General features: G+C 57.3%; 2 protein-coding genes across 2 annotated transcripts in view; both read left to right on the forward strand.

Moving 5' to 3' along the window:
• CLPTM1 (CLPTM1, transmembrane protein) overlaps nucleotides 1–3,322 on the forward strand; it is a 27,441-nt gene extending 24,119 nt beyond the window's left edge. The window contains exons 11-14 of the mRNA XM_027860704.1: nucleotides 388–483; nucleotides 848–983; nucleotides 1,908–2,075; nucleotides 2,710–3,322. Of these exons, the coding sequence (XP_027716505.1) occupies nucleotides 388–483; nucleotides 848–983; nucleotides 1,908–2,075; nucleotides 2,710–2,912 (603 nt within the window). The 3' untranslated portion in view covers nucleotides 2,913–3,322. The remainder of the gene's footprint in view (nucleotides 1–387; nucleotides 484–847; nucleotides 984–1,907; nucleotides 2,076–2,709) is intronic.
• Nucleotides 3,323–4,222: 900 nt separating this feature from the next.
• The window catches only part of RELB (RELB proto-oncogene, NF-kB subunit), a 21,720-nt gene continuing 14,001 nt past the window's right edge, over nucleotides 4,223–11,941 (forward strand). Inside the window, exons 1-8 of the mRNA XM_027860725.1 lie at nucleotides 4,223–4,292; nucleotides 5,346–5,393; nucleotides 7,549–7,557; nucleotides 7,732–8,030; nucleotides 8,114–8,271; nucleotides 9,489–9,580; nucleotides 9,775–9,906; nucleotides 11,621–11,725. Coding sequence (XP_027716526.1) covers nucleotides 4,223–4,292; nucleotides 5,346–5,393; nucleotides 7,549–7,557; nucleotides 7,732–8,030; nucleotides 8,114–8,271; nucleotides 9,489–9,580; nucleotides 9,775–9,906; nucleotides 11,621–11,725 — 913 coding nt within the window. The remainder of the gene's footprint in view (nucleotides 4,293–5,345; nucleotides 5,394–7,548; nucleotides 7,558–7,731; nucleotides 8,031–8,113; nucleotides 8,272–9,488; nucleotides 9,581–9,774; nucleotides 9,907–11,620; nucleotides 11,726–11,941) is intronic.

The following is an 11,941-nucleotide window of genomic DNA, read 5'->3' on the forward strand; positions in this document are numbered from 1 at the left end:
TCCCAGACACCCCCCAACTCTCACACCCGAACTCCCAGACACCCCTCTCCTGACTCCCACCCCCACTGGGGAGAGCTCAGATACCCCCCCCCCCAGCTCCCAGCCCCCCTGGGGGGAGCTCAGACCCCAACTCCCAGACACACCCTCCGACTCTCAGACCCCAACTCCCAGACACCCCTCCCCTGACTCCCAGCCCCCAGTGTAGGACCAGGGAGTTTCCAGAACCATACACCGCCCCCTCCCCAAGGATTGGGGAATTTGTATTGGGGGTTTTTTGGTACCAGAGGAGCTCCTTGGGGTATGGGAAACAGAGGGGCATTGGGCCTGGTCCTCAGAGAGGAGAGCCCCACCCCCCACTCTGTTCACTCCTCTTTCCCTCCTCTCTAGCTGGACCGAGAGAACAAGGTGGCTGGTGTCTTTCCCCGCCTGACCTTCAAGGATAAGTCCACATACATAGAGTCATCCACCAAAGTTTATGATGACGTGAGTGTGGGGTACAGGGCCCTGTGGTGAAGAGCGGCTTGGGGGCCAGGAGGAGGAGCAGGAGGGTGGAGAGAGGCAGGCCCTGGACCCCGAGGGATGTCGGGGAAGAGATTGGTCTGGAGGGCTCCCCTGGAGGAGGGCTGTGAGAGGCGGAGACTGTGGGAAGACCTGCGGGAATCAGAAGGGGGGGGTGCCCCCGTGGGCAGACTTGGGTGTCTGCACATACACCCCTCCAGCCTGTGTATGCCAGGAAGCTCAAAGTCCTTGTGTGTTACCTGGGAAGTCCCTTGGGCAGGGCCAGAAAGCCAGGGAGGCAGTGTGGATGTGGGAGAGGAGGGGCCCTGAGGACAGGCCCCCTTTGCAGATGGCGTTCAGGTACCTGTCTTGGATCCTGTTCCCCCTCCTGGGCTGCTATGCCGTGTACAGCCTCCTGTACATGGAGCACAAGGGCTGGTACTCCTGGGTGCTCAGCATGCTCTACGGCTTCCTGCTGACCTTCGGTGAGTGGTGGGCAGCCCCGTCCTGCCCCTCCTCTCCCCATCCCCCCCCTCACGGCCAGCACGGGTTAGCAGCCTTTCTACCAGAGTAGGAAGAAGAGACCCTGGGGCTGTGCCGACCCTACCGGGGGCTCCAGGCAGGCCCGTGCCTTTCTTGGGCTCAGACCCGATGACCTCTGCGGACCCTCTGGCCTCTGGGGCCTGTCATCCTTTTGTCCACAAGGCAGAGCAAACAGCTCTGAGAAGGCCTGACTTCTCCGCCACTGTCTGTACACGTGCACATGGGGAAGCTGGGCCCAGGCAGCCCTGCCCACGCCGGGGGATATCTGAGGACCAAGGGCCTGGTGACAAAGCGTGGGAGGGCCGAGGCCCCACCAGCACCAGGCACGGGAGGCCAGCTGCTAGTCGCTGCCCTAGGTCCAAACACTTTCCCATTTGCAGCTCGGAAGTTTTGGGGTCCCCCAAGATCAGAGGCTGGAGGGGTGAAACGTGCTGGAGGAAGGACCCAGGGATGGGGAAAAGGCCTTGCAGTTAAGGGAGAATGGGGATGACCGCGGGTCCCTCCTGACCTTGTGTAGACCCTCTGACCACTCAACCAAGCGAGCCCTATGTCATCCCCCAGCGCGATAAGCACAGCACTTTGTGGGGGCGGAGGAGGGGTTCCGAAGCCCTTGCTACAATCTGTTTTACCCCTTACCTGATACAGCCTGCTGGACGAGACACTGGCCCCAGCCTCAGTTTCTCCATCTGTAAAATGTAGACATGGGCCTTGTTGGCCTCTGAGGTCACAGAATCTCCTGTTTAGATCTGGAAAGGCCCTCAGAGGCCGTCTTGTCTAACCCAGGAATCCTCCAGATGAGGAAACTGAGGCCCTTTCCCAAGTCCCCCCACTGTGCTTTCACCTGCCCCCTTTGTATCCATCCCCAGGCTTCATCACGATGACGCCCCAGCTCTTTATCAATTACAAGCTCAAGTCGGTGGCCCACCTGCCCTGGCGCATGCTGACTTACAAAGCCCTCAACACCTTCATTGATGACTTGTTTGCCTTCGTCATCAAGATGCCCGTGATGTACCGGATCGGCTGCCTTCGGGATGGTGAGCACCTGGGGCCGGTGGGGGCACAACCCTGGGAGGGCCTGGAGGGATGGGGAAGGTGGGGGCGCAGCCCTGGGCCAGGCCCTGGGATCCCGAGGCGGCCATGGCAGCTCCTTGGACTAACGGGAGTCCTGTTGGAGGAAGAGAGAGACGGGTCGGCTGTCCAGGAGGGTGGGTGGGTAGCCAGGAGGAGCCAAGACCCCCAAGGGAACAGGATTTCTGGTCACATATAGGTCTTAGCTGGAATTCAGTTTGATAAACATTTCCTAAACACCTGTTGCAAGTCTAAAGAGCTGTCTACAATGGCAAAGGCCCTCCTCTGCAGGGGGCGGCCTCCCCCCAGGGAGCCTGGGGTCCACCTCAGGCAATGGCCAAGGACCTGGGTCTAAATCCTGCCTTGGTCACTTAATAGTGGTGTGACCTCGTTCACGCTACTTTTCTGGGCCTCAGGTTCCTTCTGTGTAAAATGAGGAAGGCCTCCGAAGGTCCTTCCATCTCCGTGATGCTCATGAAGTTCTGTCTCGAGACAGCCAAGGAGCCTCAGGCCCCTAAGGAGGCCGTCCTGGCTGAGGGTGGAGGGAGGGCAGCTTGACCAGCTCGGCCCCTCACTGGTCTCTCTCCTCTGCTTTTCCAGACGTGGTCTTCTTCATCTACCTTTATCAGCGGTGGATCTATCGGGTGGATCCCACACGGGTGAATGAGTTTGGCATGAGTGGGGAGGTGCAGACAGCTGTGGCAGCCCTGACGCCGCCAGCAGCCCCCAGTGGGGATGGCCCCCTCCCTGGACAGGACCAAGGGCCAGCCCCCAAACCGGCAGAGGACAAGAAGAAGGATTAGTCTCTTTCCCCTGGTTTCCCTGGCCACCAACATTCTTCCTGTGTCCCCCCCCAAGCTCACTGTGACCCCATCCCCCCTGCCCTGGACAGACAGGGAGGGAGGGAGCTGGCAGGGGTCAGGGGAACGCTCCCCTGTTGTGATGTGGGGGGAGAAGGCAGAGGAGGGTTGGGAAGGCTGGTGTTGGGGACGGGGAGCAGGGCGCTCCCTGCCTGTCTGTCCCTATGTGGGTTCCAGCACCATCTGTAATCATTGTAAGCCATCGCATCATGGCGGGGAGGTGGGGTGGGAGGGGGCTGAGGCCCCAGAGCTCTCCTTCCCGACCCCCAGATCCATCTCTCATCCCTTCCCATGTCCCTCCTCCCCCAACACAGACTCTGGATTTAATAAATTCATATGGGTGTTTAACTTAAGCCCGGGCACGTCCTCCTTCTGCTGGTGCCCATCGCCCTGGGCCCTGGGGCTGCTGGACAGTTCCCTGGAACCCCCACCCCGCCCGTTGGTCCTGGCTTTTAGCACGGCCGTCCCTTCCCGCCGGGTCACTTACTCCGAACTTGGGCCCATCCTGGGCAACAGGGATGCCTCCAGAGGGGTGGGGGGGCCGAGGGGCGGAACCTGCTTAGGGCCAGGGCGCCGGGATTGTCCTCCCACCGTTCCCCTCTCCTGGAAGGGCTGTGGCCATCTCCGGCCCTGCCCGGCCAAAGAGGTCCTGGTTCCTGGGCTAGCGTGACCCTTCCAGAGCTCCTTCCGCGCTATGTCCCGTCAGAATCCTAGGTATCCTCCCGTCCCATCCTTTGGGGGCCCTTGCCTGCCCCCACACTTTTTCGCTCCCATCTCCCTGGAGACCACCTGTCTCCGTTGCCCCCGTCCCCCCAATTCCCCTTCCTCTAGCAAGAGTAAAGAAGGAAGAGCTCCAGCTCAGGAGTCGTAGGACCTGGGTTCAAATTACCCCTCAAAATGAGGGGGTTGGTCTCCAGCACCGGGATCCCAAGGGCCAGGCTCCGCCCCCCTTCCCGGCTGGCCCCGCCCCCGGGCCCAGGCGGCCGGCATGAGGTCACGTGGCGAGCGGGGGTTTCCCCGCTCCACCCGCCGTGACGTCACGGTCCAGGCTAGGCCAATGAGGGTGGCGGGCCGCGCGGCGCCGGGGAATTCCGCGGCACCGCCCCCACCCCCCCCCCCGGCCCCCCCCCCCCCCCCCCCCGCGGCCCGGCCCGGCCCCGCTCTGACTCCAGCTTGGCTCTGCTGCGGCCCGCGGAGAGCCTGCCCGGCTCAGAGCGCACCGCGCCCCCGGCCCTGGGCCCCGGGCCCCTGCCATGCGGAGGAGCTGCCGCCCGGCCCGCCCGGCCCCTGCCGCGGCCGCCGCCTCCGTGCTGGCCGCTATGGGTGAGAGCCCCCCGCCCCCGACAGTGGGACGAAGATCGGAAGGGTCAGAAGTGGGGGCGGGGAGGAAAAGAGGGGACAGATCAGCAGCGTCAGGGGAGGAAACAAGTGGGGAGCAGAGAGGATAATGGAGACAGATCGGGAAATTCAGGGGAGGGGGCAGAAGTGGGGGCCAGAGGCTAAGTGAGTCACATCGGGAAATTCAGGGGAGGGGGCAGAGCGGCTAAGGGGGGCAGATCGGGAGGGGCAGAAGTGGAGGCAGGGGGGAAGGGAGGCCCCAAAGGAACAGAGATGGAGAAGAGAGAGCAGGGCAGTCTTAGAGACAGGGATAGAAGTCGGAAAGAAGGGGAGAGAAAACGAACCGTCTCAGGGGAACAGAGATGAGGATGAGGGGAGGGAAACAGAAATGGAGACACAGAAGAGGAAAAAGGGGGACTCCCAAAAAGACAGAGGAGGGAAGAGGGAGAAAGAGCAGGGGGGCCAGGGGAGGGAAAGGGGGGACCCCCCAGGTGAGGCAGAGATGGAGAAGAGAAAGGTAGAGGAGCTGGGGAGGAGAAGGAGACCCCAACCCCCACACACCCCATGAAGACAGATATGAGGAAGGGGAGGAAAGAGAAGGGGAAAGAGCAGAGTAAAAGGCAGAAGTAGGGGAGCCCAGAAGGGAAAGGGACCTCCCCAAGCTAGAGATAGGAAGGGTCCCGGTAGAGGGAGCTGCGAAGTTAAAGGAGACCCCTCCTCTTCCAGGGCAGAGAAAAGGGGGACAGGGACAGGGATGGGAGCAGGGGAGCAAAGGGGAGGTACTGGGAGAGGAGTTGGCAGAGCTGGGAAGAGGGGGTGAGAGAGAGAAAAGAGATGCCCTGCCCCCGGGCCAGCAGGAATCAGGGGAGGGGGAGCACTGAGGCAAGGAGGGAGAAGGAAAGGGAAAGGGGGCCCCCCACATCCCAAGCAGAAGGACGAATGACCCTAGGGAATAGAGGGGAGGAGGGGCAGAGGCCATGCCCCACTCTGAGACAGTAAGTAGAGCCCAGAATCTTCCATGAATCTGCTCCTTCCTAGGCCCCACTGACCTCCCAGCCTTGACTCTGCCCACCTCTCGGACCACAGGTGGGTAAAACCAGGCTCTTCCCCTGCTCTGTCTCTGGCCTTCCTCTGGCACTTAGCACAGTGTCTGGCACACCACAGGTGCTCAGTAAATGCTCCTTGACTGTCAGACTCCCGGAGCACTCCTTTGCACCTCAGTTTTCCTCATTTCTGAAATGATCTCTCACTTCTCTGCTAGCTCCGACATTGTGCTCCCAGAGTCAGAGCCTCACAGGCTTAGTGCTGGAAGGGTCTTTAGAGGCCGATTTTAACAGATGAGGACCTTACCCAAGGTCACACAGGTAGTTAGTGACTGACTTGGGATTTGAACTCAGACCCACTGCCTCACGCCAAGTCTTTCCCGTCTGTACCATAGCCTGCTTCCTCTCAGCTCTAACATCCTGTGCTCTAAGGACCCTCCCCCTACCAGTTTAGCTGATCTGTAATTCTACGGTCTGTCCCAGCTCTGACATTTCATGTTCTAAATTCCCTCCCAGCCCTGACCTTCTGAGTTCTAAGGGCCCTCCCTGCCCTGACCTTCTGAGGTTTCATTTTTTGTCGCAGTGCAGTGAATTTACCTTCTCAGTCTCTCTGATTGAAGGGAAACACAGTCCCCTGGCCTCAAGCTGGGTGGGGGAGGGGAAAGGTCACTGAAGAACCAGGAAGTGCTGTGGCCCTGGGCAGGTACCTGTAGGTAGCCATTGGGCCAGCTGGGAGGTGGAGGAGAAAAGACTGGGATTCCCCTTTGATGCTCCTGCCCTGCCCAAAGTCCCTTCTGTGGGGAGGGAGCAGCCTGGCCTGGTTTGGAGAACTGGGTTACCATCCAGCCTCCAGCTGGCTGACCTTCTGCCTCTCCCTCTCTGGGGCTAAGGATTATCTCAGTTTCCCCATCTGTACATCGAGGGGCCTGGGCTGCATGGAATCCAGAGTCCCTTCCAACTCTTAACATTCTCTATAGTATTTTGACCCCCAGCCCCTCTCCAGGCCTGGGAAGGTACCAGGATGAGAACTCTGATCCCTCCTCAGGCTCGATGCCTCCCTTCCTCCTCCTCTATCCCTCCACTCTGCTTTCTTTTTCTACCCTTCTGTCTCTCCCTTCATAAGCTGGCTCATTTCCCTTGCATGGTCCAGTTATCGTGGGGGGCTAGGAGAGTCCCCAGAGCAGGGGAGTGGCAGTGTCCATGAATAGGTGGGGCCCCAAAGGGCAGAGATACCTGGGGAAAGGAAGAAGGGAAACCAAGGACTCAGGAAGGCTAAGAGAACAGAGAGGGGAGAGAGGGCTAGGAGGGGAGGTCGTTAAGGGTCTCTTTAGACTCTTTTAGGCCTGGGGCCTTGGCAGCTGTTGATGGGGAAATGGAATTTGAGGACTGATCCTCATTTCCCAAAATGAGGACGGGGCCCCAGCCTTGAGTGTTAAGAGATGTGAGGTTTGCTGCGGTCTTGATTTGTTGACTTAGACAAGTCCTTTTCCCAAGCTTGGGCCTCAGTTTCCTCAGCTGTCAAATATAAACTGACCTCTAAAGTAGTTGTGTGACCTTGACATCTCGACTGAATGAGTCCCTTTGCCTAGCTGGGGTCCAGTTTCCCTCTCAGAGGCTGAGGACCTAGCTTCAAATCCCACCCCCAACCACTCACTACCTGTGTGACCTTGGGCAAGTTAACTTTACTGCTTTGCGTCTCAGTTTCCTCATCTGTTAAATGGGCTGGAAGACACCTAAGGTGTACATGGGGGTGGGGGAGTGGAGAATGGGAGGAGGGAGGGTCTGGGGTGAAGATAATGGAATTAAGTTGGGGGAGGGGCGTGACGAGGGCTAGTAAAAGGCTTGGGACAAAGTCAGGAGAGATCTTGTCTCTGTGTGTCCGTAAGGCCCTGAGCATCTGCTCCCCTGTCTCTGAAAGAAGAAGCTCACATGGGATAACAAAGTGCCTGAGGCACTTTGCCAAACTCTGAGCATTTAATAGCAGTTATTTTTATGGGCCTCAGCTCCCTGGTGCATAGAATTGGGGAAGGGGGGGTGGGTCCTTCTAGTTTTACCATTACATCATCTGCTGGGAGTCCAGGGGTAGAGCTGGCGAGCACTTTCCAGTGATCCCAGGACTCTAATCTCTCTCTCTCTCTCCCTCTCTCTCTCTCTCTCTCTCTCTCTCTCTCTCTCTCCTCTCTCTCTTTCCCCTACAGATGAGTTGGGTAAGTGTGGGGGGGCCCCCAGGGGAGGATCGGTGGGGGCCTCTGGGAGGAGTAGGCAGTCACCTCAGGAAGGACACACGAAAGGAGGGCCACCCTTGCGGGGTCGGGGGAGAAGGAGGCCCGGGGCTTCAGAGGTGGATGACTGACTGACTTGCGGATGTTACCTGACCCCAGACATCATTGATGAATACATTAAGGAGAATGGCTTCCCTCTGGAGCGGGCCTCGTCTGGGGAGGGAGGCCTCCGGCTGGTCCCTCGGGGCCCCGCCTCCTTGAGCACTGTGACCCTGGGGTGCCCACCCCCCCCACCCCCGCTCCCACCAGCCTGGCCCGGCCCCCGGCCCCACCTGGTCATCACGGAACAGCCCAAGCAGCGGGGGATGCGCTTCCGCTATGAGTGCGAGGGCCGCTCCGCCGGCAGCATCCTTGGAGAAAGTAGCACAGAGGCTAGCAAGACCCTGCCGGCCATCGAGGTGGGTGCTGGGGGGGTCAGGGCGTGGGGGGCCGGCGGGCACACCTGGCAGCAGAGCACTTCACATCACCCCCTGCCCCACAGCTCCGGGACTGCGGGGGCATCCGAGAGGTGGAGGTCACAGCCTGCTTGGTGTGGAAGGATTGGCCCCACCGCGTTCACCCCCACGGCCTCGTGGGCAAGGACTGTGCTGACGGCGTCTGCCGAGTGCGGCTGCGGCCTCACGTCAGCCCGAGACACAGGTAGCCGATATGATCCCCGCTAAGCCTTCTGAACCTTACGAGGTCAAAACCCCGTGCGTCATAGAGTGCCAGGTGCTTAGCAGAGCTGGACCTACCCCTGGACAGACACGGCTTTGGTGTGTGTGGCGGGTGGGGGAGAGTGCACTTCACAGGATCAGATAGCCAGCTGGAAGTGGCCATAGAAATCTGGCCTCTCATTTTACAAGAGACTAGAGCATCAGACGACAGTGACTCGCCAGGCTAGTGAGAGTCCAAAGTGGGATCTGATCCCGGCTTCTTGTCTCCGAGAGTCTGCCCTTCGTCCCTGAGGTGACCGCCTTTGATACTTAGAAATGAATAGAAATGATTACATTTACCTTACTGACATCGATGTGCTGTTAAATATTGTTAAATATTGTGATGGATGTTCCCATTCCTGGAAAGGCTGCATCCGTCAATCCCGCTAAGGCCCTGCTTCCTTGACCCATCAGCTCTCCTCTCTGGGGCTTGTCTCCCCCATTAGAATGTAAGCTTCCTGAGGGCAGGGCTCTTGTTTTTTTCTCTGTTTGTTTGTCCAGAGCTGAGTCACTCAACTACAAACAATTAAGCAAAATCCAATGCCAGGCACACAGTAGCTCCACAATAGGTGTCTTTTCACTTGTTCGTCTATTCATTCAGTGTTAAAATCATTTAGAACTTGAGACCCCAGAGCCTCCAACTCTATGATACTCTAGGGTCTGAGGCTGCTTCTCAGCCCAGGGACAGGAGGGTCTGAGGGTCTCGGGTTCGGAGCAGACCATCCCAGGTAGAAGAATCCTTCCAGATCATTGAGTCTACCCCCTCCCCATTTCATTTGACAGCCAGAGAGGGGAAGGAATGCACTCACAGACACGGCTAGTGACCAGGCCTGGGGTTCTCAAACTCAGGGCCTCTCTTTCTATACAAGGCCATGAGGAATCTTGACCAGGGACCCCACTGTTGGCTGTTGTCCCACCCCTAATTCTGACCCCACTACGGGTCCTGGTACTTGCCCTCTGACATCCCATTGAAGGCAAGAGAGGAGAGGAGAAGGTGCCTTCCTATCCAAAGAGATGAGGGAAAGTCAGGGGCCCCCTCCCCTAGGAAGTAGGGAGGAACAGGGGAGAGGGAGGGGTAAGATGGGAAAGAGGATAGATAGTGACTTTTCTCTCTCTCTATTCTGTAACTTCCCAACTCCGCCCCCCCCCCCAAAAATGGAGCTTCAACAATTTAGGGATTCAGTGTGTCCGCAAGCGGGAGATTGAAGCTGCCATTGAAAGGAAGATTCAGCTCGGAATTGACCCGTACAATGGTGAGGGGGCCCTCCCCCAAACCCTCCCGGCCCCTGTGTCTCAGCCCCTAACCCAGCCTCTCCCTGCTGGCCCCTCAGCCTCCAGGTTTCTTTCCTTCTTCCCTCCTCATTAGAGTCTCCCGTCAGGGAAGTGGGGTTGGGGGCACAGAGATCTCCCCTTCATGACTTTCTTCCCTTGGCTCCCCACACCCCAGCTGGTTCCCTTAAGAACCATCAGGAAGTGGACATGAACGTTGTGAGGATCTGCTTCCTGGCCTCCTACCGGGATGCCCAGGGCCAGCTCAGGAGGCTGGAGCCAGTGCTCTCCGACCCTGTTTATGACAAGAGTGAGTGAAGCCCTTTAGGGATCGGGGAGGGGGTGTTCATGGAAGAGCTTGATCTAGGAGATTGGAGTTGTGAGGGCCCTTAGAACAGGGAAGGTCAGAGCTGGGAGGGCCCTTAGAACAGGGGATGTCAGATCTGAGAACAGGGAATGTCAGAGTTAGGAGGGACCTTTAGAACAGGGGATGTCAGAGCTGGGAGCAATCTCAATGACTCTGATTTTATAGAAAATGGGGGGATTAAGAGGTCCAATGAGATGAATTGTCTTGCCCAATGTAAGACATTTAGTTCTGAGGCCTCTAGGTGGTGCGCATTTTTTATATGGCCTGAAGTTAGGAAGACCTGAGTTCAAATCTAGCCTCGGACACTTAGTAACTGTGTGACCCTGAGCAAGTCATTTAATCTCTGTTTTCCTCAGTCTCCTTTACTATAAAATGGGGAGAATAATAATACCTTCCTGCCAGGGTTGTTGTGAGGATCAAATGAGATCATTGTAAAGCACAGAGCATCATGCCTGGCACACAGTAGGTGCTACATAATGGCCTATTCCCTCCTCTCCCCCCAGTCAGTGTCAGGATTTTAATCCAGCTCATCTGACTCTAAATCTAAGGCTTTCTCTGGTATATCCCAGCTGTGTATCTCTCTCCAAGCCCATGTCTCCATTTGTGCCTCACTTTCCTTCCTTCTTGCCTAGACTCTGGGCCCTGGCTTCCCCTACCCAGACCATTGTATTCCCCTGCCGATGCCTTTGCCAAGATGACCCCCCTTCTTAGGGACCTTCCCTGGCAGACCCTGTGGAGTCCCTAGGGTGGTTTCCCTACTCCTGACCAGCATTCCAGACCTTGCCCTTCTGTTCCCCCCCACACACACGCTCCTTCCTCTCCCTCTTGTCCCTCCAGTCTTCCCTGTCCCCACAAACACTGAAGTCTTTCTTTCCCGTCGCAGGCAGTCCCATGCCTAGGAAGCCCTCTACACTTCCTCTCTTCCTGTCTCCCAGAAGGTCGGAACTCTGTCCTCTTCTTGGAAGCTCTCTGGGCCACCCTCATAGCACTGGTTCCCAGAGGAGATGCCTCTGTCCCTAAGCTCTTGTCTCACTTTGGGGGTATCGCTTGGGTTCCCAGATGGCTCAATAAGTTCTCCCTGATCAAACCTCTTAATCTCTCTTCCCATGCTAGGCTCCCTAGGCCCCGACCTTCTGAACCCCTTTATGAGGTCTAGGACATACTTGGTCTAAGACATCTTGTATATGCTATAGGAGGTACTTAACAGATGCAGAGTGAATTATTAGTTAATTAGAAGGCAGCTAAGTGATGCAATGGATGGCATACTGGGCTTGGAGTCAGGAAGACCTGAGTTTAAATCTGGCCTCGATACTTACCAGCTGTGTGACCCTGGACAAATCACTTAACTGCTCTGTGCCTCAGTTTCCTCCACCGTAAAATGTGGATAATAATAATACCCACCTCCTAGAATTGCTGCGAGGATCAAATGGGACAGTATTTGGAAACTGTTTTGTTAACCTTAAAGTGCTATATAGGTGCTAGCTGTTATTAATTAAATGAAATTAGTAGCGTGAATCTGAGGTCCCTGGAGGGATCCAGCCTATGGTCTCTCTGAGGAAAGGGCCCGGGTCTCTCTTCCTCTTCTTGGATAAAGGTACTGGAAAGATGCTTGGTCGCTGAATTCATCAGCTGCCTCTCCCCTTTTTCCTCCCTCCAGAGTCAACAAACACATCAGAGCTGAGAATCTGCCGTATCAATAAGGAGAGTGGACCCTGCACGGGAGGAGAGGAACTGTATCTGCTGTGTGACAAGGTGCAGAAAGGTGAGGGGGCTGGGAGAGGCGAGCAGAGGGGAAACCGAGAGGCCGGCACCGGGGCCCGTAGGTAGCCTAGGAGCCGCTGGGCAAGGGCACAGTGGGAAGGAACCTCAGAATTCTAGAGTGGGAAGGGAGCATAGGCTCGTAGAATTCTAGAGTTGGAAGAGACCTTAGAACCAAGAATTCTAGAGTTGACAGACCTTAGAATCGTGGGATTCTAGA

Source organism: Vombatus ursinus, unplaced genomic scaffold (genome assembly GCF_900497805.2).
Source record: "Vombatus ursinus unplaced genomic scaffold, bare-nosed wombat genome assembly UNPS02014239.1, whole genome shotgun sequence".
In the NCBI taxonomy this organism is placed as follows: domain Eukaryota; kingdom Metazoa; phylum Chordata; class Mammalia; order Diprotodontia; family Vombatidae; genus Vombatus; species Vombatus ursinus.